This window comes from Hyperolius riggenbachi, chromosome 3 (assembly GCF_040937935.1).
Source record: "Hyperolius riggenbachi isolate aHypRig1 chromosome 3, aHypRig1.pri, whole genome shotgun sequence".
In the NCBI taxonomy this organism is placed as follows: Eukaryota; Metazoa; Chordata; class Amphibia; order Anura; family Hyperoliidae; genus Hyperolius; species Hyperolius riggenbachi.
In genome coordinates, this window is record NC_090648.1 from 63332432 (window position 1) to 63357624 (window position 25193).

At 45.2% G+C, this 25193-nt stretch overlaps 2 protein-coding genes across 5 annotated transcripts in view; one reads left to right on the top strand and one right to left on the bottom strand.

The window, feature by feature from the left end:
* WDR83 (WD repeat domain 83) overlaps positions 1–13156 on the top strand; it is a 39954-nt gene extending 26798 nt beyond the window's left edge. For both annotated transcript variants that reach the window (XM_068274212.1, XM_068274213.1), the window contains exons 9-10: positions 7832–7946; positions 12944–13156. In XM_068274212.1, the coding sequence (XP_068130313.1) occupies positions 7832–7946; positions 12944–13081 (253 nt within the window). In that variant the 3' untranslated portion in view covers positions 13082–13156. The remainder of the gene's footprint in view (positions 1–7831; positions 7947–12943) is intronic.
* Positions 13100–25193, bottom strand: part of DHPS (deoxyhypusine synthase) — a 32608-nt gene continuing 20514 nt past the window's right edge. For all 3 annotated transcript variants that reach the window (XM_068274210.1, XM_068274211.1, XM_068274209.1), the window contains exons 4-10: positions 24313–24434; positions 24028–24124; positions 23778–23864; positions 22361–22466; positions 19891–19994; positions 18005–18130; positions 13100–16282 (exon numbers count right to left, since the gene is read on the bottom strand). In XM_068274210.1, the coding sequence (XP_068130311.1) occupies positions 16181–16282; positions 18005–18130; positions 19891–19994; positions 22361–22466; positions 23778–23864; positions 24028–24124; positions 24313–24434 (744 nt within the window). In that variant the 3' untranslated portion in view covers positions 13100–16180. The remainder of the gene's footprint in view (positions 16283–18004; positions 18131–19890; positions 19995–22360; positions 22467–23777; positions 23865–24027; positions 24125–24312; positions 24435–25193) is intronic.

The window sequence follows — 25193 nt, forward strand, 5'->3', positions numbered from 1 at the left end:
TTCTGTGTCTTGTCTTGTCATTCGTAAGTTTATGCAAAATATAATAATGATGCAACGGACAATCGATTGTTACGTGGAATTCAGATTGGTGACGGGTGAAGTCTGATTGGTGGCTTTGTGTTTGCAGTTTGCTATAGAACATCTGTTTGTGCTGCCTCACTATGCCCTAAGTTTTTTTTGTTGTTGTTTTTTTTTTCATGGCTGCGTTTGTTCTATGATCGGCAGTGAGCACCCATCACGTTCGTAGTTCAGTATCCCGTTGGGGGCGGGGACGCATCCTTGCATACCTATGGGGGGGAAGGGGGGGGCGCCATCACTGTCTGAAGCAGCTGCAATTCAGAGATACTATCTTTGGAGAATGCTGCCAGTGCATTGAATGGCGTCAGATGCATGCTGCAATGCATGCTGGGAGCTGTAGTGTGTAGATGTCACTACATCTCTCTCCTGGTAGTTGCACAGACTACAGCTCTCGGCATACATTGGGGCATGTATCTCCCAGCATGCTTTGCGGCAGGGAGGGTACTACACAGGTGTTTTTTCTTGAAGTGCTGCCAACTATGGATGGTTATAACGCATTCCACATGGACAGTGGGCTACAGGAGAAGCCCCCCATAGACAAGCATTGGCGCTCTCTCTAACCCCCGACCTCTAACGCCATACTGCGTGGCAAACCCCCCTAATGGGAGGTTCATTGTAAAAAACTAAAATGAGATGAGTGCCCTTTACAGAAAGTCTGAAGTGAAAAGAATGTGAAAGCTGACGTCACGGACTGCCTTTTAAAGAATACCGATTTTCTGCTTCTTGTGCTGATCCTCCACTTCTAGTCAGGGCTGCCATCAGAATTTTTTGGGCCCCATACTTGCCAAATCTACTGGGCCCCCTCTCACTCTCCTCTACCCCCAGATGACAAATCACAATCTTTGAAGGCCTGAATGCACTAACATCTGTGTGTCCGCTTTTCATGCGCTCACATGGCTGGGAGGGTTCTGCCTACGCTCAGTTTGCTAAGACTGCACTTGCGCAGAATGATTCCAGCTATGGGAGCACAATGGAGGAGGTGTACAGCTCGAAACTTTGCATGTGCAGTGCCCCGTTACCCAGCTGGATCGTGCAAATTTCACAGGAGGACAATGGATCGGACCGGGAGGGTATCGAGGGAGCTGACTGACTACAGGGGGATGGAAGGAGCCCCAGATAAGTAAAAATCCTTTTCTCCCATTTGTCTCAGGTTTTCTTTAATCACTAACTCACAGACAGACACAAACTGCAGCTGCAGCCCATTTGTGGCACTGTTCACCGTGCCCCAGATTCACTTGGGTCCTATACAGGAGTCTCCTCCCCCCCCCCCCCCCCCCCCCCCATGATGCCCTGAAGGTGGCCCTGCTTCTAGTACATCTCTGTGATCCAGGTCAAGTTACACTGCTAATGTGCTTATGCTGTAGCTGCAATGCAGCCTGGAGATCAGCAGCCCAGCATGACTCATCAGACTGGAGGGTGAGGAGGATGGGAAGAGCTGCAGATCTGACCACATTATTCAGCACTGAGTTCAGCCAGCATGATTAGGAACTTTTACAGGGCATACAACAGTTCAGTATAGATGTCTCTTTCAGCATATAACAGTAGTGGATTAAAGAGGAACTCCAGTGAAAAAATGTAATTAAAAAAAGTGCTTCATTTTTCAATAATTATGTATAAATGATTTAGTCAGTGTTTGCTCATTGTAAAATCTTTCCTCTCTCTGATTTACATTCTGACATTTATCACATGGTGTCATTTTTACTGCTGACAGGTGATGTCAGTGGAAGTAGCTGCTGCTTGCTTTTTTGGCAGTTGGAAACAGCTGTTATTTCTCACAGTGCAACAAAGCTCCCACAGTGTGATGTGAGAACCATGGTCCTAACATCGCACTGTGGGAGGGTTTCACAACAATATCAGCCATGCAGAGCCCCCTGATGATCCGTTTGTGAAAAGGAATAGACAAAAAAGACAAACACTTATATTGCGCTTTTCTCCTGGCGGACTCAAAGCGCCAGAGCTGCAGCCACTAGGACGCGCTCTATAGGCAGAAGCAGTGTTGGGATGACTTGCCTAAGGTCTCCTGTTGAATAGGTGCTGGCTTACTGAACAGGCAGAGCCGAGATTCGAACCCTGGTCTCCTGCGTCAGAGGCAGAGCCCTTATAACCACTTCACATAAAGACCTTGTTTTCCCCTTATTGACCAGAGCAGTTTTGACGCTTATGCAGTGTCCCTTTTTAATCAGCAATAACTTCATCTGTACTCGTGCCACTTAAATTATCTATATACTGTATCGGGTTTTTTTTCAAGACAAACTAAGCTTTCATTGGGGGGTATTTGGTAGGAAGTAAAATGTTCATCTCTATGCATTTTAATGGGAAAAGTGGGAACATTTTCAAAAAATTCATTATTTCTCAATTTTGACCAATTTCTGTTTGGAAATAAAAAGTGCGATTGACATAAAAACCGTGGCGCCAGTTAGTCGCCCCAGTATAGATATCCAGATGTGTCCCCAGTATCACTGCCTCCCCCAGTATAGCCAGATGTGTCTCCAATATCAGCCCCTCTAGCATAGCCACGTGTCCCCTGCGATTGACAGACGCACCCCCAGGAATAGTGCCCCTCTTTATAGCCATATGTGTCCCCAGATCAGGATTAACCCCATTATGGCCAGATGTACCCCCAGGATTAGTGCTGCCCCCCATTATAGCCAAATGTGCCCCCAGTATATGATTATTGCCCCCCCCCAGGTGCCCAGATGCACCAAATTAGTAAATCCCCCCTCCCCTTAGTCAATTAGATTCCCCCCCCAACAAATATGTAACCCCCCCTTTTATTTATCCTACCCCCCCCCCCCCCCCCCATATGAGGCAGCCTCCTCCATGCAGAAATCGTAAAAAAAAATCCACCAGCAAGCAGCCTCACTCACCTCACCTCGTTCCTGCGACTGTCCTGAAGCTGATCCTTTGTTCTCCGCTCTGCAGTCAGCCGCATATTGCCGGTAACCCGGGTCCCGGCTTGATGACGTCATCAAGCCGGGACCCGGGTTACCGGCAATATGCGGCTGACTGCAGAGCGGGGATCGGAGGCTCGGGCTTCAGGATAGTCGCAGGAACGAGGTAGGTGAGTGAGGCTGCTTGCTGGTGGATTTTTTTTACTATTTGTGCGCCGAGGGGGACAGATGAAGGATCACTGCAGTTCACTACTGCAGAGATCGTTCATGGGAGGGGGGTGAACTAATTGGCCAAAAGGGAACATGTTCCCTTCCACCAATTAGTATTGCAGCTGACAGTGCCGGAGGGTGCGCTCTGAAGCGCACCCGATCGTGCACAGCAGGGCTGCAAGGAAGTTAGTATATCTACGTGACTGTGGCTTGGAGGATGCCACAGCTGACGTAGATATACTGTAGTGGTGGGGAAAGTGGTTAACCATTACACTATCCAGCCACTCATGAGAAAGGGGGTATCAGCTACTGATTGGTATGAAGTTCAACTCTTGGTTACGGTTTCTCTTTAAAGGGCAGCTGAAGTGGGAGGAATATGGAGGCTGTCATTTTATTTTGAGCAATGCTAATTGCCTGGCAGTCCTCCTGTTCATTTGCCACCAGTACTTAGCCATAGACTCTGAACAAGCATGCCAATCAGGTCCTTCTGACTGAAGTCTGGCTGGATTAGCCACATGCTTTTTACAGGTGTGTGATTAAGGCACTACTGCAACCAAAGAGATCAGCAGGGCTACCAGGCAACTGGTATGGTTTCAGAAGTACTGCGCCTGAGCGTGAGTGACAGCGGTGCAGGCGAGGTCGGCATCTGCACCAGAGGGGACTGGGAGCTACCGAAACTGCAGCGAGGGCACAGGACGGCTTCCAGGGGATGGAGGCAGGAAAATGCCCCCCCCCCCCACCCCCCCAATGCTTCCTTTAAAGGCCTCTTGATGCTGGTTAATTGCCCAACTGCCAGTTTAAATTGATCAGCAGCTACTTGGTTAAGTTAAAGTGAACCTCCAGACTAAAAATATACTCCGCAGCACTGAAAGGGCTTGGTGTTTCTTTAACAGTTTCACAGGAACTTTGTTTTTCTAACACAAGCCTCATTTTTAGCTGCACAGAAGAAAACTGCCCGAGCATTTTTCCCCTGATGCTGTGCAAAGTATGATGGGATTTCTGATGTTGTTTTTTTTTTTATGCTGGTTTAGTGCAATTTTTTTTTTTTATTTGAGATTTGAAGCCTAGCACACACATCTGCATACCTTCCAACTTTTTGAGCTGAGAAAAAGGGACACTTAAACCACGCCCATGCCACACCCCTGGCCATGCGCCCACCATGCACCTAGCCACGCATACCATAAAGATTTCATAAGAAAAATATGTTGTTTTATAATTCAAACCACACTGGTCCTTTCTATCCTGGTTCATTTTCCTTCATAGTAACATTTAAAAATTAGTATTATATCAATTTAAAGGATGGGAATAAAGTTTAGAGTCAATCAAACACATTTTTACTATAGAAATAAATATGTTTACATAGAAAGAGGGACAAAGTCCTGAAAGAGGGACAAATGAGGAGGAAGGAGGGACAGGGCTCCCAAAAAGGAACTGTCCCTCCGAAAAAGGGACAGTTGGGAGCTATGCGCATCTGGGAGGGGTGACCAGGACACAGGACAGTTGGAACTGTGTCTCATGCTCCCTGTCACCTCCTTTCAACCAAAAAGATGGCTGCCTCATGAAATCAAAGGTTTGCCTGTTTTTTTTTTTAAACCGGGTGGGTAAGAGATTATATTACCTATCTATTTTAATTAACATAACTAATGTAACTTAACCAGTTCGGCCTTTCTCGTCCAGAAAGGCACTGCTGCTTTCCCTGCGTGGTGCGCGTGATCGCCCGCGCGCGCACCCGCCACCAGCCCCCCGATCAGTGAATGGGAATATAATTCCCATTCACCGATCTAACTTCCCCGCAGAAATATCGACGCTTTCTATCCAGAGGGCGTGGTATTTCTGCCCCCAGGAAACATCTCCCCTGCATTTAAGTTCCTGGATGCGAGATCATTCGCATCCAGGACTTTTTTCACTGTGGCCATCTTGTGGCCAAATAGTAAACTGCACCAACATACATTTTAAAATAAACCATTATACTATTTTACATTTAAAATAGCCAGTTTCCCTCCCACACCAAAAATTACCCACATACATTTTTTATTAAAAAAAAAAAATAAAAATAAAAAATACAACATAAATAGTTACCCAAGGGTCTAAACTTTTTAAATATGCATGTCAAGAGAGTATGTTATTATATTATTTAAAATTATAAGCTTATAAATAGTGATGGACGCAAATTGAAAAAAATGCACCTTTATTTCTAAATGAAATATCGGCACCATAAATTGTGATAGGGACATCGTTTAAACGGTGTAATAACCGGGACAGATGGGCAAATAAAATACATGGGTTTTAATGGCCAAAAACTGAGAAATAATGATTTTTTTTCATTTCTTTCTTAATCTTCCTGTTAAAATGGATTTAGAAAAAAATAATTCTTAGCAAAATGTACTACCCAAAGAAAGCCTAATTAGTGGCGGAAAAAAAAAAGATATAGATCAATTCATTGTGATAAGTAGCAATAAAATTATAGGCGAATGAATGGGAGGTGAACGTTGCTCGGATGCATGAGATTTTCGGCACTGCGGCGCTGAACCGGTTAAAGAGACACCTGAAGCGAGAATAAATCTCGCTTCAGTGCTTATATTCAGCAGGGGCATGTGTGCCCCTGCTAAAACGCCGCTATCCCGCGGCTAAACGGGGGTCCTTTACCTCCCCAATCCCCTCGTGGAGTCCCCGGCCAGCACTTCCGCATTGAGGCATGGCTAATGGCCGCAGCCCTGCCTCACGCGCGTCTGTCAGCGCGTATTTCCCCCTTTACCCCCGCTCCTCTGTCTTCCTTCGCTGAGAGGGGCGGGGGAGAGGCGGCGATGCGCCGATGCGCCACTGATAGACGGCGCTGAGAGGCAGGGCTGCAGCCATTAGCCCTGCCTCAAGAGCAGCAAAATCTACGACCAAGTTGGTCATAGATTTTGCAGAGGGGTATTTGGGGGGTAAGGGACCCCCGTTTAGCCGCGGGATAGCGGCGGTTTAGCAGGGGCACTGATTTCTCGCTTCAGTGTCTCTTTAAAGGGATTCCGAGCATCTCTCATGGGCATGCCTTTCAGCCAGGCTTCTTCCAACAAAGTCATGCTATGACCCCTTTGGAGGAGCCTCTTGCAATGGCCATGCGTGTCACTTCCTCTTCCTGCTTCATTCAGTGATGCACTTCTCTAACAAAGAAGACAGGAGTGACCCAGAAGTTATACATAGCCAAGATGGCAGCCACAATTTTTAAATTGAAATCGAAAACTATTTGGTGTAGAACGGTGATTCAGGCATCAAATGAAAGAGGAGAGCACAAGCTACAGAAAGGTATGCATCTTTAAGTACTTTGCAGTACTGGTTGGAGTCTTAAAGGCATGCCCATGAGAGGTGCTCGGAGTCCCTTTAATGACAGTATGTTTGTTTAGGTTGAAGTACTCCTTTCAGTCATTAGCAATTTGCATGTTTGCAAGATATTTATCTCTTCATTAAAGTGGAGAAAAGTTGAGTTTTACTTACCTGGGGCATCTTCCAACCAACCCGTCGCCCTCCCGGTCTACTCCATTGTGCTGCTGTGCCCCTCCAAGAGCTCGCCAACTGGACCAGTTGTGGGTTACTGGACATGCGTGGCTCCAGGTGCGAGCCTCTTTGATCTTGCTCCTGTAGCCAGGAGTGTTCTTACAAGTTTTACGAACTGTGCTTGTGCAGAATGCTGCCGGCCAATGGAGCGCAATCAAGGAGGCGTGAGTGACCAGGACAGTGCATAGGGTGACAGCAGCACAACGGAGCAGACAGGGAGGACAGCAAGGCACCCTAAGCGCTTTTTTTTTTAACTGCTGGCAATTTTGTAAATCGCTTTAAAAGCACTTGTGCAATGATTCCCTATGTGAGTGTGCATATTTAAGCGTTGTGATTTGTTTCCCATCGCAAACGCGCTACCTGTGCAGTTTTTTTTTTTTTTTTTAAGCCTTTTGGCTCAATGGAAGGTATAGGGAAATCGCAAAGCACTTGAAAAAGCAATTTGTATTGCGATTCCCCGACCGCTTTTATGAATACATTGTATTTATTCATTTCCGGGTCAAAGAGTTCACTTCCTGACTGTCAAGAAGTGTTTAAATTAATCGCTCTGCAAAAGCGCTTAGAAAAGCGGTTTTCTAAGCGCTCTATAAATCGCTCAGCTCTTGCGATTTATAATGTGAACAAGGCCTTTAGAGTACCTTGCTAAGATAGCTCCCATACACAGGCACAGGATGGGCAGTATAGTCTGTACCCACAGCACTGCTGCTATCTTGGCATGCAACAGGGCTGAGATCAACAGTAATACTGATATAATATCGTGTCATTTTAAGATGTTTTAGTTAAATGTAAGTGTGCACTGTGCAGTTCTACGCATAGAAAAAAGCAGATAAAATTAATAGTAGTAAAAGTAGTGTTTTCTTGAGAAATACAGAACAACTATTGAAGCAGCCAACATGTTTGAAGGTATAGATTTCACTGAGGTCCTTAGCAATGTGTGAAGTTCATGCTTTGGTTTGGCAGTGTGTGGTCTAGTCGTCTTCTGTCTGTTCTGATAGTGGCTGTGCCTCCCTATAGGTACACTGAGGTCCTTAGCTATGTGTGAAGTTCATGCTTTGGCAGTGTGTGGTCCAGTCTCTTCTTCTGTCTGTTCTGACATTGGCTGTGCTCCCCTATAGGTACACGGGACACCAGAACAAGAGCTATAAGCTGGACAGCTGTCTCAGTGAGAAGGACACACATGTGGTCGGCTGCTCAGAAGATGGGACGGTCTGTTTCTGGGACTTGGTAGAGGTGAGCATTGCAGCCTTTCACACTAAACTTCTAATCTTGTCAGTTAAAGTAAAACTGAACCACCTAAAAAAAAATAAATACTTTCCTATGGAGGGGTTAAGGCTCTGTGGGATTCTTCCTACTAAGTATCTATTTCTATGAAAGCCTCCTGAATGAAAGAGAGAAAAAAAAGATACTTGCCTATGCCTACCACCTTCTCTCTCTCCATAGGTAAGTATCAATTTTTATTTTTTTGCTAGAAATACTTTCAGTAGAAATAGATACTTGCCTATGTAAATGGAAAGCTCTGTATCCCATGGAGCCTTCCTAACCCTCTCTCTATGCCCTTAACCTCCTTAGCGTGTTAATTACGAGTCCAGATCAGGGTGGAAAAAACAAGCCAGGAGGGGTAACCCCGAGCTGAACTCGTGGTAGCCGCGTTTTAACTCACCTCCCAGGGGATCCTGACATCAGCCGCCATTCTTCTTCATCTCCCCTGAGGCTACACTTCCCCCTAATGAGATCACTGTCTGTTGTCATGATGACAGCCCACTACTCACTATAGGGTTACAGCGCCACCTGGAGGACAGAGGGAAGACTACAGCGCTGGATCCAAGGGACGTGAGCGAGTGCAGATCTCCCTAGCAGCACAATTTTCCCCCTGGTTTTAGTATCTAAAAGCATGCAAAAAATGTCACTGCTTTTAGGCCCTAAAATCTGGAAAGAATCATAACGCCAAGGATGTTAATCCTCCGCTGGGTCCCAGTAACACTTTGTTCAGCTTGGTTGAGTACGCCTTCGGCGAGAGTCCTTGTGAAGCTATGGCAGTAATCGTGTTCATGAGTATTTCCAAAGACGAGCGGGTCCCTACTACAAACATACGAGTCCAGGCTCGAGCATGTACAGTACAGTGCGTCCATCTTTGGAAGCATTCAGGAATCTGAGGGCTTCAGAAACCTTTCGAGGAGTCTAGAAGCCGATTTTCAGCGGGAGACAGCAGTGGACCAGGAAGGTTCTGTGGGAGCAGAGCCTGCCATCTACATAGGTGAGTATCTAAGTTTTTTTTATTATTATTATATTTTAGCTCACTTCACATTTGCTTTGATTTAATTTTTTCTCTCTCCCATCTGCTATGGCCACCTCTGTAATTTAACCAGCAGGTAAAGGTCCTGGTCAAAGGCCGAGACTGGGGAAACCAGGAGTCTTCCCCCATGGCAGACACACCCCACAAAGCAATTATATCCGTACCTTTGCTGTGTATTTTGTTGGCAAGTGGAGATTTGCTACTAGAATGTTAGTATTTACGTATGACCACCATCTGGATGTAATCTTTTAATGTAAAGCCTTAGAGAGACATTAGTGCAGGGTTTTTCAACCTATGTGTAGCCGCCCAGATCTGCCGCAGCTCCATGTAGAGCACTGCTACTAGAAAATGTGCACATCAGTGGCCATTTTGTTGTAGCCCTGCTCTAAACTACTATACAGTAAACACGGAGCAAAGGCGGAGCACAAAAGCGGAGAGAAAGCGTCAGCGCTGGAATCCACGGAGCTGGTGAGTGATCCGTAGCCGCCTGCACACATTATTATTATTATTATTATTAATATAGCGCCAACATATTCCGCAGCGCTTTACAAAGCACAATAAGATGACAAGGGGAACATAGATACAACTAACAAATGTACAGCAGAGTTCCAAGCAGCACAAATATTGTTACAAAGCAGTAAACATTAGGAGGATGACCCTGCCCTTGCGAGCTTACAATCTAATGGGTTGTGGGGGACACACCTAGGTAAGGGGGTGGAGGATGGATGAGGCAGTGATTCTTTGCCTCTGATTACATTGAGACAGAGAAGTAAATAAGGGCTATAGAATGTTATAAGCTTGTCTGAAAAGGTGTGTTTTAAGAGTTCGTTTGAAGATGTCCAGGTTTGGAGCATGGGGTACAGGCTGTGGAAGAGAGTTCCAGATAAGGGGTAATGCTCGTGTAAAGTCCTGGATGCGAGCATGAGAGGAGGTGATCAGCTTAGAGGCCAGGAGAATTTCTTGGGAGGAGCGAAGGTTGCGGGAGGGACAATATCTTGAGATTAGTGAGGAGATGTATGGAGGAGACAACTCGTGGAGGGCTTTGTATGTTAGAGTCAGGAGTTTGAACTGGATCCTCTGGGTAATGGGTAACCAGTGGAGAGAATGGCACAGTGGGGCTGCATCAGAAGAGCGTGTGGAAAGGTGAATGAGGCGGGCCGCTGAATTTAGAAGGGATTGGAGAGGTGCTAGCCTGTTTTTTGGTAGGCCACAGAGCAGGGTTTTGCAGTAGTCTAGGCGGGAGATGATTAAGGCATGAACAAGCATTTTGGTGGCTTCTTGTGTGAGGAAGGGACGGATACGGAATATATTTTTGAGCTGGAAATAGCAGGTTGGTGGGGGTGAAGATGGCGATGGTGGAAAAATCACAATTTCCGTTTTAGTCATGTTGAGTTTGAGGAAGCGGGAGGACATGAATGCAGAAACGGCACGTAGACAGTCGGGGACTCTGGATAGTAGTGAGGACAGGTCAGGAGCTGAGAGATAGATTTGGGTGTCATCCGCATAGAGGTGATACTGGAAGCCAAAAGAGTTAATTAGTTGTCCCAGGCCACGGGTGTAGATCGAGAAAAGAAGTGGCCCAAGAACAGAGCCTTGAGGTACACCAACAGACAGTGGGTGTGGAGAGGAATTGGTGTTAGAGAAGGAGACAGTGTAAAGGCCCATACACACGTCGGATTTTAGCGAACGACCCGTCGTTTGAACGTTTCGTCGTTCAGACGTTTTCGCGTCAAATCCGATGTGTGTACAGACTATCGTTCGGGTGATAAGACTGGTTACCAACGATTGTCTAATCACCCGAACGATAGTCTGTACACACATTGGATTTGACGCGAAAACGTCCGAACGACGGAACGTTCAAACGACGGGTCGTTCGCTAAAATCCGACGTGTGTATGGGCCTTAAGAGCGTCCAGAGAGATAAGAGGAGATCCAGGAATGTGCTTGTCCCTTGATTCCTAAAGATGTCAGTGTCTGCAGAAGCAGAGCATGATCAACCGTGTCAAAGGCAGAGGAAAGGTCAAGGAGTATTAGAATGGAGAACTGGCCTTTGGATTTAGCTACCAGTAGGTCATTAGCAACTTTCGTGAGGATAGTTTCAGTGGAATGGTGTGTGCGGAATCCAGATTGAAAGGGGTCAAGTAAGGAGTTGGTAGAGAGAAAGGCAGACAATTCTGAGTGGATGTGACGTTCCAGCAGTTTAGAAGCAAAGGGGAGGAGAGAGACAGGACGGTAGTTGGATAGAGAAGTTGGATCAAGAGAGGGTTTTTTGATTAGTGGTGTGATTATAGCTTGTTTGAATAAGGAAGGAAAAGTGCCAGTGGAGATAGAAAGGTTGAATAGAGTTGTTAGAGCGGGATTAAAGGAGGAGGAAAGCTGGGGGATTAGGAGAGGCAATAGGGTCCAGGGCACAGGTAGTGAGATGTGCTTTGGAGATTAGTGAGGAAAGACACTGTTCAGTTAGTGTGGTGAAAGATGTTAGAGTGGTCTTGTGGAGCGGGGGGAAGGCAGTTAGTGGTGGGTGAGGGTGCAGGCGGACAGAAGGAATTTATAGGTGACGGTTGAGCTGGTAAAAGTGGTTGCGTGTTGAAGCAATTACGTATTGCATCAATCTTGCTTGTAAAGTATGATGCGAAGTCGTCGGCTGACAGACATGTGGTAGGGGGAGGAGGTGGGGGACGAAGTAGGGAGTTAAAGGTGTTGAACAATTGTTTTGGGTTGTGGGACTGTGAGGAAATGAGCGAGGAGAAATAAGAAACATTCTATTGAGAGCAGCGACACCTGACTTTCTATACTGGGTGCACTGTCACCTAACGTATACAACCTTTACAGTACGGCCGGTGCGGTCTAAAAGCATGCAACATCTCGTGTGTTAACAGCGAAGCATACTTTTCAATGATTGTATGCAATGCAACATCATTATTCCAAACCGTTGAGTTCCTGCCGTTACAGGGAATTTAACATACACTATGAACTTAGCCTAATACTTTTGCATGGGGAGTAGTGAGGGCTGATTAGGTGTGGTTTAAGTGAACCTGAAAAGAAGCAATACAAAAGTTTTATACATAACTGGGGTTTCCTCCAGCCCCCTTTGGAGTGATCGGTCCCGTGCCTCCTCTTCCACCTGGATCTTCCACTATAGCGCCTAGTAATTTGACTTGTTGCAGTGGAGTGCGCCGGCCTGGAGTGTTCTTCACCTGCGTCGTATACCCCCCCACCACCACCACGGGAGCGCATGTGGCTGGACTGCGCCATCTGGCAGAATTACCAGGAGCCAGAGCTGAGGAGTCAGGCGGCGGACGACAACTGCAAGGGACAGACCAGGCTGGAGGAAGCCCCAGCTATGTATAAAACTTTTGTATTACTTTGTTTCAGGTACCCTTTAAAGTGGATCCGAGATAAGCTTTTACTCATTGCATAATTGTGCCCCTTACATATAGTTTATAGGGCATTCCTCAAGCCAAATATTTTTTTGTTTTAAAATCCTAATTCCCTATAAACTAAACAAGCCTCACCCACAGCTCCTCCTGTGCCTAGGCATTCTGAGTCCCATGTAGCAAGTGTTCATGGGAGGTCAGTCTGTGAAGCATGCACAAGATTTCAGAGGCAAGGGGGCGGAGAGGGGAATGGAGTTTTCACAGGCCGAGGGGAGCAGCTTGGCTGTGTAATGATTACAAGCTGAATATGGTTGATCTAATTTGATAACAGGAAGAAATAATCATATACTGTTGTGTAAACCATCTAAACTTTAGATAAGCTATATAGACAAGTTACTTGTTATAGTTAGTTTTTAATCTCGTTTCGGCTTTAAGGCCAAATATACATTGCATGTTTTTTTTTCATATAAAAGTGAATAGTTGTGTTTTGTTCTGCAATGATTCTCATTTACAGTAATACTGGGCTGTAATCTGATACATCTCTGCTCCTCCTGACAGGGCTCCCTGGTGCTCCGCCTCCCCGTCTGTAAAGGCGTGGTCCAGTCCCTCTCATACCACCCCTCTGAGCCGTGCCTTCTAACAGCCAGCGAGGGGGAGGTCCAGCTCTGGAAAGAGACACCCCCCGAAAAGGACTAAACAACAGACTCACACCAGTTTTGTACAGATCAACACATCCGCTTTTTATTTGCAATAAAATATTTTTGGACACAAGCTCTATTTTCATAGTTCTCTCCTTCCAGGCCAAAACAACTTAAATCAAGAAAAATAAAATTACAGCAGCTGTGATAAACTGTTCAGCTCAAGGAAGGAGCATCTGCTATGCGGAAGTAATGTGAAATAAAGCCATTATCGCACTGAGAAGTGCAGCCTGTATAGCTGGGACACATAAATCCAGACATAGACCCAGAAAACAGCAGCCATAGATGAAAGGAGGCTGTAGTCCTGCTCTCTACCCTTCAACAATCTTAAAAGAGAAATGTACAAAAAAAATTGCAACAAATTATCAGTTTTTTTAAATTTAGTTCCCCTCAGTAGCCCGTCATGCAAACACTTCCCCTAACAATGATTAATACTGTACACAAGGTTGTACCTGAACTCTGTTAGTCTCACGGCTTCCCCATAATTATTCAATGCTCCCTGAAAATTCACTGTGAAAGCTTTACTCACATATTTGACATGGAGATCAGTGCGCTCAGTTTTCCTGTTGACTACCTCTCTTGGTTCTTACATATAGACAGGATTAGCTGATCACAGATATGTGAGTACATCTTTCACACAGGATTAGGGAGCAGTGGGGAGGTTGTCATACCAGCAGTGTGCAAGTATAGCAGACCTAGTGTACAGCCTGCTGCAGACTAAGGACAGTGCCTTATGCCTACCATACACCATGCAATTTCCCATCAGCTAGACGGGATGAAATTATTATTTCCGACAGGTTTGATCTGATTTCCGATTATTTTTCTGATCTCTTCTATACAAATTGATCAGAAATCAGATCACACCTACCAGAAATAATGTAATCAATTCAACAGAAAATTGCATAGTGTTTACCAGGCATTAGAGATAGGTCAGTTGAGTATATTTATCAGTGCTGTTTTTACTATATAACGTATGGAATCTTAACATAAGTATTTCAGAAACAATTTAAAGTGACCCTGTAGTGTTGTCACTACATCCTCCAATAAAGTAGCACACTCAGCAGTCTAACTACACAGGCTGCACCAGCTTCTACTCATCCCTGGCAAGTCGCCGTAACCAAATGAAATAAACTATGAATTCAGCTACCAGCTCCCTACCCTGGTCTTGGTACAGATGCTAAGTGATGACACCACTAGTGTGGGAGGAGTGGCATGGGTCAGGAGAGGGGTGTGGCTGGGCAGCAGGAAATCCAGCCAATCAGCAGTGCCTTTGAGGGGCAACAACCGTAAAGCCCTCTATGGACGACTGCTATATTGTACAAGATAGCCTTATATGTTAATTACACATATAGGCTTTACTATTACACTACATTTTACTGTCCATGTCACCACAAGTCTACTGATTAGGTGTGATTTACACAACAAAGGTTCTTTTTTTGCAGTAAGGGCTGGTTCAGACGGACGCTTGCGGAGCGTTTACCGCAAGCGTTCGGACCGTTGCGGTAAACGCTCCCATTCAAGTGAATGGGAGCGTTTACACCGAGCTTTTGCACGCTTTTACCCGAACGTGGCGTTCGGGTCCCGATTTTCGCGAGCGTTCGGCCAACCGCGACGGCTAATGTTCCCCTACGGGGAAAAAAAACCTCGACCGCATCACGACGCGACCGAAGGCTACTGAAAGCCTGACCGCGCAGCCGCTGCAACGCCCCCAGACGCGACGCTACGCAGACGTCCGTCTGAACCAGCCCTAACAGATAAATTACACCACCTGTCAATCGGGCAGAGATTGCACCTGATTGGCTACAGTAAGAATTGCTAATTATGGGACACTGGCTCATTTGTGTCCGTTCAGCCTCAGACACATCTATCCTGATTAGGCAACTACATTCATCCATCTGTAAAAAGGGGCAGGGATGGTTAATGCAAATAAATCCAAGTTAATAGAGGTTATGCAAATTCTTACTTGAAATTAAACCAATCGTTTGATTTAATTTCCTAACTGCATAAATCTGCATACAAGATTTGTATAATCTTGCATCAACTCTGAAATATTTGCCTCTAACCATCCCAAGAAAGGGGCGAGCAGCAGTACATACTGCCATTTCTGTTCAGTAGGATTGATATGCATTATTTGAGGGAGTATTAAAGTTAGCAGCATTATCCAAAGCCACCAACCAAATTAGGTTTAGTAAAGTAGCCACAGGTATTCGAGTGTGCCATCAGCAGCCAGCGCATGCGGATGATGCAGGCAGCATTAATTGTCATTACATCAGCAATGTGTGGTTACTAACTGACAGTGGTACAGCTATACAGAGACTGTCACTCTATCCAATGCACAAGCCTTTGTGCAGACTAAGGGCTGTCGGGTACATTTAAAACTATAAAGAATATCTGAAACCACATCCATGGAAAAAAAAAAATCAGTACATAAAATCAAACATTATTCTAAGGTAAACATAACTACATCAAATGTTTGCTCTCTTAATGTATACTAGTTTCCCTTTAAAAGGTTTCTTTTATAAAACAACTAAGTTACCAGAGGGGGCATCCATTTTTGCCCACAAGAGGCCACTGGTTTCCTTCAAGGGGGGGGGGGGGGGGGGGTGTAACTGCCATTATCAAAGATACAAGTCATCTTATCAGTGATGTATAGGTCAAGAAAAACAAAGAAAAACCACCAATCCATTATTCTGCTGGATTACTGTAGTTATGAACCCATGAAGAGCCTTCGATAGCTGGCTGAACTTTTCAAGATTGCCTCACTTTTAAATCACTAAAATAATTAAATCAGAACTGTAACATAGATATTAAAATGAAACTACAAGTCCTAGCTTCTTCAAGCCACTAATCATATGGATCCTAAGTAGCTGGAGGTCTATGACAGCAGATCTGTGTATGTACATGCTTATTTATATACATATGCATTTTCCATTGCACGGTACAGGAACTATCTATATGTACAGGCATGATGCACAATCTCTGGAGGCCTCCTACTGTCAGGAGTAAAGAGGAGAAACGGGGGGCAAAAACTGGCAGCCCCTGGAGGAAACAGCAACATGCTATGAGCAAAGTAACCGATACAGAACAGTTCTCAAGCTTATGCATCTTGGTCTTTCTCCCTGTTTGTGAAGTCAGCATGCCTCGGAGCAAACGTCTGCGCCACCAGGAGAGGGAAGACCAGAGTGGCGTCCGTGTAGACCTGTGGATGAGAGCGACAAATAGATTAGACGCTGCAGGAGCCGCAGTATTGCAAGACTGGCGTAACTATGTCAAATATTACATTCTTTATATTTATAATTTGTCTTTTTTCCAAGATGTCATAATAGTGCAATGTTTTGGTCCAATCGGACCAGTTCAGTGTCCACTTTCTCATCACATACGTTGCACAGTAGGTGGCTATGGGCAACACATCTACTTGTCTCGTAAACCGTAGCCGGTTAGGACTCTGTGCCCCATTTGCTGATAAGCTTTTTTTTTTAAGCAAGTGGAACCTATTTTTTACATTAGGACCCGCGGTGATGGTCCGATTTAGAGGATCCAGCAAGAAAACTCGGTAGGGAAATTTCACTTATCTGATTAGGTGGACAGCACCCTCCCGAACTGCTAGGTTTCAGATATGTTGTAGTAAACTAGGCCCACACTGTCCAACCACAATGCATTGTGCTGTAGAGGGTGCTATAATTGGAGAACTGTTCCCTATGGTTTCCCGTGGCCAGGTCCCCTAAAGTAGACTATCACTCCGCCAAGAGCCTCCCTGATTGTCGATTCGACTAATTTCATGCATAAATTGGTCTGATGCATCGATCGGACATGCTGGGAAATCTTGGGCTGACGTTAGCAATCAGGTGCGAGGCGGTAATTTCATGCAATCGTCGTAAATGACAAACGTGATGAAAAAACGTCCCTCCAAAATGTACCTTCATCCTCTAAACTAGACAAGACTAGCGCCCGATCTGCTTCCTACGCTACAGTATAAAGATCGAACGTTACATTCGTGTTAAGCTGCTGAATACAGACAATGAAAGAGAGGAACAGAGGGGCGGGCAATGTTAAATATTATATTTTGTTTGTTTAATTTTGGCAACCAATACTCTTCTTAAAGAGGAACTTTAAAAAAGTATTGAACTTCATCCCAATCAGCCGATACCCAGTTTCTCACAAGAAATCTTTACTTTTCTCGAACAGATCAGGGGTCTGTATGGATGATATTGTGGTGAAAGCACTCTCACGGTGTGAGGTCATGACCATGGTACTGACAAGTTTGCCATCTGAGAATCTCATTGCATTGTGGGAAATAACAGCTATTTCCAACTGCCAAGCAAGCAATATCCCCCTCTGTGCATAGAACTCTGGTTTTTTACATGAACGTGGATTATAACTGTTCTATGTAATTTTTGTTTATTCTTTGTAAAATAACTACAGGAATATATTTTTACATAAAAATATCCTATTCTAAGGATGATGGGTTACAAATGTATATTGTGGCTAACAGTGGTCTCGAACCCCATATAACTGACTCTGGGAGATGTAACACTGAGTTAAAGTAAATCTGTAATGTTGAAAAAAAGAGAAATACTTACCTCGGGGGAGAAAAATACTTCCCTGGTCTCCCTTGAGCAGCCCGATCCAGCAGACACAATATTTACATTTGCCTGCCCATGCAGACGCACTACCAGCTTTCTGCTCAGGCTCTGACGGACACAGCAGAGCCCAATTGTGTCTGCTCTACAGCTCAGACTCGCGCCTGTGACAAGGGCTGACAAACTGATTTTCGGGGAAGCCAGCGCTGGATACTCTCTGCTGAGAAGGATCGGGGATCCTGAGGTAAGTACTCCCCCTAGGGGCACTACTTTTCCCTTCAGGTCCACTTTAAGATCCCTAAATAGTAAGTTAGTCATTCTTTATTATATGGCACTATTACCTTAACAGGGTGGGCATCCATACGAATCTTCCCCCATGAGATCGCTTCATCCGGCTTGGCTCCAGCATCTGAACCGTCAAACTCATTTGCTGTGTTCACGTAGACAGCATAATCTGCACCATTCCTCTGGAGGTAGATGAACAGAATAGGTATTGTTACTTGTAGAGTGCTCCTCATGTAGATCCATTCCTTAACTGGATCAAAAAGTAACTGCACTGACATACATGCAAGTACCAGACAGTCAGCACTAGTTTTTCCTATTAAGTCTCTCTCAAGCTTCTGAGGATAGCTATTCCAATAGATATGGTCAACGATAAGTCAATTTTGGCTTGAATGTAAATTGTTAGGCAGTTTGTATTCCTTGGCTGTACCATTATCCCTCTTGCTGTTCCCCTTTTCTCCCATCTACCTTGCTGTACTCGCTTCCTGCCCCATGTCCCTCGCTACTCACTTCCTGTCCCATGTCCCTCGCTGTACTCGCTTCCTGCGTACTCGCTTCCTGCCCCATGTCCCTCGCTGTACTCGCTTCCTGCCCCATGTCCCTCGCTGTACTCGCTTCCTGCCCCATGTCCCTCGCTTCCTGCCCCATGTTCCTCGCTGTACTCGCTTCCTGTCCCATGTCCCTCGCTGTACTCGCTTCCTGCGTACTCGCTTCCTGCCCCATGTCCCTCGCTGTACTCGCTTCCTGCCCCATGTCCCTCGCTGTACTCGCTTCCTGCCCCATGTCCCTCGCTGTACTCGCTTCCTGCCCCATGTCCCTCGCTGTACTCGCTTCCTGCCCCGTGTCCCTCGCTGTACTCGCTTCCTGCCCCATGTCCCTCGCTGTACTCGCTTCCTGCCCCATGTTCCTTGCTGTACCCCCTTCCTGTCCCATGTTCCTCGCTGTACTCGCTTCCTGTCCCATGTCCCTCGCTGTAATCGCTTCCTGTCCCATGTTCCTCGCTGTACTCGCTTCCTGTCCCATGTCCCTCGCTGTAATCGCTTCCTGTCCCATGTTCCTCGCTGTACTCGCTTCCTGTCCCATGTCCCTCGCTGTAATCGCTTCCTGTCCCATGTTCCTCGCTGTACTCGCTCCCTGCCCCATGTTGTACCCCCTTGCTGTCCCATGTCCCTTGCTATACTTCCTTCCTGTCCCTTGCTGTACCCCCCCCTCTCCCGTGCCCCTCGCTGTAACCCCTTCTAGTCCTGTGGCCCTCGTTGTGCCCTCTTCTCCTGTGTCCCTTGCTGAAAATCCCCCGCTTTGGTTTCTCCACCTCTTCATGTGCCTCCTCCTTGCTGTACCCTCCCTTCTCCTGTGCCACCTGCTATAACCCTCCTTCTGTGCCTCATTTAAAAATCCACTTACTCTTAATCAGCCTTTGTCCATGTTTTTCCTCTTGTGACCTTTGCCAAACCTGTTCTCCTTCTGTACTCCTCCTTTGGTTTTTCCAACCACTTTGTTGAACAACCCTCCTAATCCTAGCATGCCAGACCTGCCTCCTATCTCCCCTCATATCCAGTAGTGAAGATAATCGTTATATTGGGCCCTTGTGCCATTGGTGAGCCTCATATATTGGTTGTCTTGTATTGGTTTTCCTCATACCTAATAACCCACAGCTCAAAGTGGGGCACCATACAGTAGTAACACCGGTACAGAAGGGTATTCATAGCCAGGGTATACAGTACAGTTCATACCAGTAAAGTGGGCCAAAGCAGAGCTGTGAGTGGAACAAAGAGTGACTCTTCTTGTGAGCCCATAGATAAGGCTCACTTGTGCAATCGCTCACTCTAGTGAACACGGATGATGTCACAGTGTACACCATCTTATAAAAGTTATTGACAAGCCATCAGCAATCTAAGAAGCGTTTATTTCTCCAGCGTGACTTTGTGGGTATATGTATACTCACCATGAGATTGGCGTTGCAGATGTGGTGCTTAATTACGCCACCTCCCAAAATGATTATCCCAGTCTTCTTGGCAAAGATCACCGAGGAGTTTAGCCGGCGAATATCTGAAGGTAAAAGTAAATATTACTGGAGTGAGAATGTATTCTAGTAAAAATTACAAGCACTACAAGGAGGTGGTAAAAAATGGTCACTGAATCAAAATTGGGTGCGTGTACCAAGCAGTTGTTGGCTTGTTTGCTTTCCCTTTCTGAATCAATGGAAATTAGCATTTTAGGAGAATGTTTTGCTCATCACTAGTAGAGAGTCAGATGATACACAGGGGCTACCACCAGAGAACTAGATCAGAAGGCAGGATAAATGCAGTGTAGGGCTGTGTAGCCTAAGGATCTAGACTTCAGCACCATGCACCCGCTCAGTAAATGGCACCCTTAAAGGAATTGTCCAAGCTGCAAAAAAAAAAAAAAAAAAAAAAATTCCATTGACCTGGGAGCTTCCTCCAGCCCGTGGCAGGCGTCCTGTGCTCTCACTGCAGCTCCTGGAGCCACCGGAGCTGCGGCGAGGGCACAGGAGGGCTGCCACGGGCTGGAGAAAGCCCCAGGTAAGTGGATTTTTTTTTTTTGGCAGCTTGGACAATCACTTTAAAGGACAACCATCAAAGAAACTGTCATTTTGAAAACCTCACCTATAGTGCTTTTAGCCAGTAACAATAGAAGGCTTTTCAGAAGTTTCTCATTACAGACTTTGTGAAAGAAATGCCTCGTCTATCAGGTACCTGCTTTATGGAGTTGGCGATGGATTGCAGGGCTGTACCATGTAGATAGGTGCCACTTCCCTGTCATCCAGAGGAATCATTTAATGCTTGCTTCTGACACACACACACACACACACACACACACACACACACACACACGAGAACAGCTGAGAGATTTTTCAACTACAGAGAAAGGATCTAAAGAGAATGACCCTAAGGGCCCTTTTACACTTAATGCGTTGGTATGTGTTAGTGTGCGTTTTTTTTCCATAGCAGTGCGTTGTAAAAAAAAAATATTTCACTTAAACGCGTTAAGTGGGAACTGTGTTTAGTGGAAACAGGCCCATAGGCATTCATTGAAGTCAGTTTTACTGCATTCAACCTGCGTGTAGTGGAAAGTGGCCCTTAATCATTTGCTCTTAGTTATAACTGAAAGAAAAGTAATGTCCATGTTTTCCTATGGCACAGTTCCCACTATACGCGTTTTAACTAAAAGCTATTTTACAAAGCACGGCTATGGAAAAACCGCGTACTAACGCATACCAACGCATTAAGTGTAAAAGGGCCCTTTTAGGCCTCATTTGCACTGGAGCGCTTTACTAGCGACTTCAGCTTGTCTCAATCACTAGAGCTTGAAAAAGTGTTGGGGTAATGCAAATCAAAGGTAGTGTTCACACTGTAGCGATCACCAGTGATTAGTGATTTGCTGTGTGCACATGTTGGTGCACACAGCATTTTTTGGAGCCATTGCATTTAAATGTTAAAGAAACACAAGATCAACTCTACAGTAAAAAAAAAAAAAAACACAGGAAAATAGCTTTTCAAAATGCTAGTGATTTTGCTAGCGTTTTATGATTCCCAGTGTGAATGGGGCCTTACAGTATTCCTGTTCTTGGATGCTTACACCCACCATTCAGAATGAGCTCTTCCTGGCTGTAATCGGTTTACTTTAGAACTGCATGAAGCAGAGAGAGAGAGAGACACAGGAGCAGGGCTGCAGCTGATGAGTTATTTACACACTATTTTGATGCCATCTCTGCTGTCTGCCGTTCTGAAGACATTTCAGTCACAGGATTACAGCCAGTAAAGATCGTTGCTGGATGTGCTGTACACAGTCCTCTATAGTAATGCCCACAGTGTAAACTGTTCTCTGTAAATGTCATTTTCTTCACACAAAAACTTAAAAATATGAAAAAAAAGCCTTTGTATTGGCATTCGCTAGCAATTACTGGAAATATATGCGTCATTTAGAATTTTGGTAAATTTTGATAGTGGTCCTTTAATGATTCTGGATCAACCATTAGGGCGGCATTTCACGCAACAAGCACTCTACAGGCAGTGTTTGACTGTAACAAGCAGCGTGTACTGTTCCATGGAGAGAGGAAGAGGCGCTGGTTTGTCACTTGCAGGTGGGTAGCTGCACTTGTACTAGGTTCTCAGCCAAGACCTTCCACAATGATCTTTTAGCCAAGTTTTTTCGAGCAGGTCTATGAAGTAAACTGGATAGTGTACGGTACCACACTTATTGCCCACAGTCCTTGGGCAATACTTCCTAACCCTGCAGGGTGGCCCGTTGAGCGCACCCTTATTGGCTGCAGCTCTTCCGAGTGCTTTCGGTCCAACAGGTGGAAAGTGCTATACAAATATTAGGATAAACATTGTTTTTTTAACAAAATATCACACAACTTTATTGTATTAACAAATAACATCAATTAATACCTTCCACAATGTCCAGTCTCAAGCCGGGGTTCTTGTAGGAGTGGAAATACAACATATCGCCCAGAGCGCCATCTGTCAGGGCCGGACTGAACACAGGGATGTTGTTCTGATATCAAACACAAAGAAATTACATTACAGGTAGTCCCCGATTAACTAACAAGATAGGGACAGCAAGTTTGTTCTTAACCTGTATCCGTACTTAAGTGAGAACACGGCCATTTCCGTCCTCACCACTGCTCCCCTGTGCGTTCAGTGTCCCCATCTGTGCCACCTGTGTCCCCCCCCCCCCCCCCCTGTCCCCCCAGCAACTCCCTTTGTGCCACCTCTGTCCCGTTCCCTCAGCACCCCCTCTGTCCCCCTGTGTCCTCTCTGTCCCCTTCCCTTAGAAGTCATACATGCCATCTGCACGCCCTGCTGTTGGATAAATAAAGGCAGCTAGAAGGGAAGAGGGGGGGGGGGGGGGGCCTGGGAAGAATATGGCAGCTCCTATAGCCATTAGATACCAGGAGAAACTGCAGGGAAGGGGGGGGGGGGGGCAGATGTGCAAATGACAAAACAGCATACACAACTTGTACTAATGATGTAAGAAAAGGAAGGAACCTATCCTAACCAGGCTTACAATCTAGTAGGCTGGGTAACATTGGATACAGCAGGAAAGGGAAATGTGAATGGGAATGTAGGTTATTTGAAATGGTCAGTAGAGAGAAGAGGAGTAGGAGTTGGGTTTAGGGGTGTCTTTTTCTGTTTTCAATTATTTTTTTTTGAATTTCAGAATATGAAACATGGGTATACATACATCCAATTGTGTGATACAAAGATATTGAACATATCCCACAGCAAAGGATCTTTAAAAAAACATGACATGTAAGAAATTGAGGACATTTACAACCCGTTCTATGAATCGTGTCTTATAAAGCACAGCTCCCCAACCCTGTCCTCAAGGGCCACCAACAGTACATGTTTTGCAGGAAACCACAAACATCCACAGATGGGGTAATTACTGTCTGAGCTGATTAACTACCTATGTGGATTTCCACAAAACATGCACTGTTTGTGGGCCTTGAGGACAGGGTTGGGGAACTCTGTTTAAAGAACATAGTATAAAAATTATACTCTAAGGGTAGTCTATGTAGCCCAACATTTAATAACAAAAATGAGAACATTATCAGAAAAATGCTGGGACATCCCCAGTAATTGTTTTTTTAATGTGTTAAAAAGGTAGGAGCAAGCCAAAAGGTTCAAGGGAGGAAATTCAAGAGAGTGGGGTCAGCCCAAGAAAAGTTTTGGAATTGTACTTGGGGACAAGTCATTAGATATGTAAGGAGGTTTGTTAGCGGTGTATATGTTTGTCATAAAGCTCCTCCTGTCTGTGTCACCCTGTGGTGGGAGGGACAGCTTCTCTGGCATCATTACTTACCTTATACGCCCAGTAACATACAGAATCCGGGTTATTAATTTCTTTCCCAAGTCGGGCGATCATCTTTGATGGTGTCCATTTGGTCCCCTGTAGCGGAAGACAACAGAACAATAGTGAGTGTGGACAAGGGTGTATTCTAAGGTAGGGTAGATGCCCAAATCTCCCCCAATACACAGTGCGTCACACACAGCTATAAATGGACAACCAACACCCCCCCCCCCCCCCCCCCATACATGATGCGTTCCCTCACCTCCGTGTCTTGCTCCAACACCATCTGGTCCAGCACTGGGTTAATCCAGTCCTCAAACACGCAGTAATTATTATTTGGAACGAGAAGGTTACCAATCCTGTGGAGTAGAGAAGAAGGAGGGTTGGATAAACTGGTGCCAGAATAGAGTAACAGCGGCGTTAATAAAAGCACCAGAATGCAAGCGGTCATTAAAAACTTTATTACTGAGAGAGAAGAAGCAAATTAAGGCGAAATTTTAGCGATTCAGGCTTAGAAAGAATGACAAAATCAGAAAAATAAAATTACCTGTTGATACCCCTTGCCCTCAGATCTGCCCCCCTCAAGTTGAACTCTCCCACGAATGTAGGTGCCAAACATTTCATGATGTCCTCTTCCACCCCACCAGCTGTGGTCACAAGGACATCGACCTGCAGAGATACAAATCAGTGATGTGCTAGGGCTTGATAACTCAGACTGGGAAGAAATACTAGATATTTTTATCAAAACACCAATATCAGCTAAGGACCGCTTGATACAATTCAATTTTTTTTTACATAGAATGTATTTTTACGCCTTTACGCAAGCACAACATTTCTAATTTGAATTCTCCAAATTGCCCCAGATGCACTCTAGACCCTGGCACCTTCTATCACATGTTCTGGGAATGCCCGCTAGTACAGTGGAGGAAATAATTATTTGACCCCTCACTGATTTTGTAAGTTTGTCCAATGACAAAGAAATGAAAAGTCTCAGAACAGTATCATTTCAATGGTAGGTTTATTTTAACAGTGGCAGATAGCACATCAAAGGAAAATCGAAAACAAATAACCTTAAATAAAAGATAGCAACTGATTTGCATTTCATTGAGTGAAATAAGTTTTTGAACCCTCTAACAATAAAAGACTTAATACTTAGTGGAAAAACCCTTGTTTGCAAGCACAGAGGTCAAACGTTTCTTGTAATTGATGACCAAGTTTGCACACATTTTAGGAGGAATGTTGGTCCACTCCTCTTTGCAGATCATCTCTAAATACCTAAGGTTTCGAGGCTGTCTCTGTGCAACTCTGAGCTTGAGCTCCCTCCATAGGTTTTCTATTGGATTAAGGTCCGGAGACTGACTAGGCCACTCCATGACCTTAATGTGCTTCTTCTTGAGCCACTCCTTTGTTGCCTTTGCTGTATGTTTT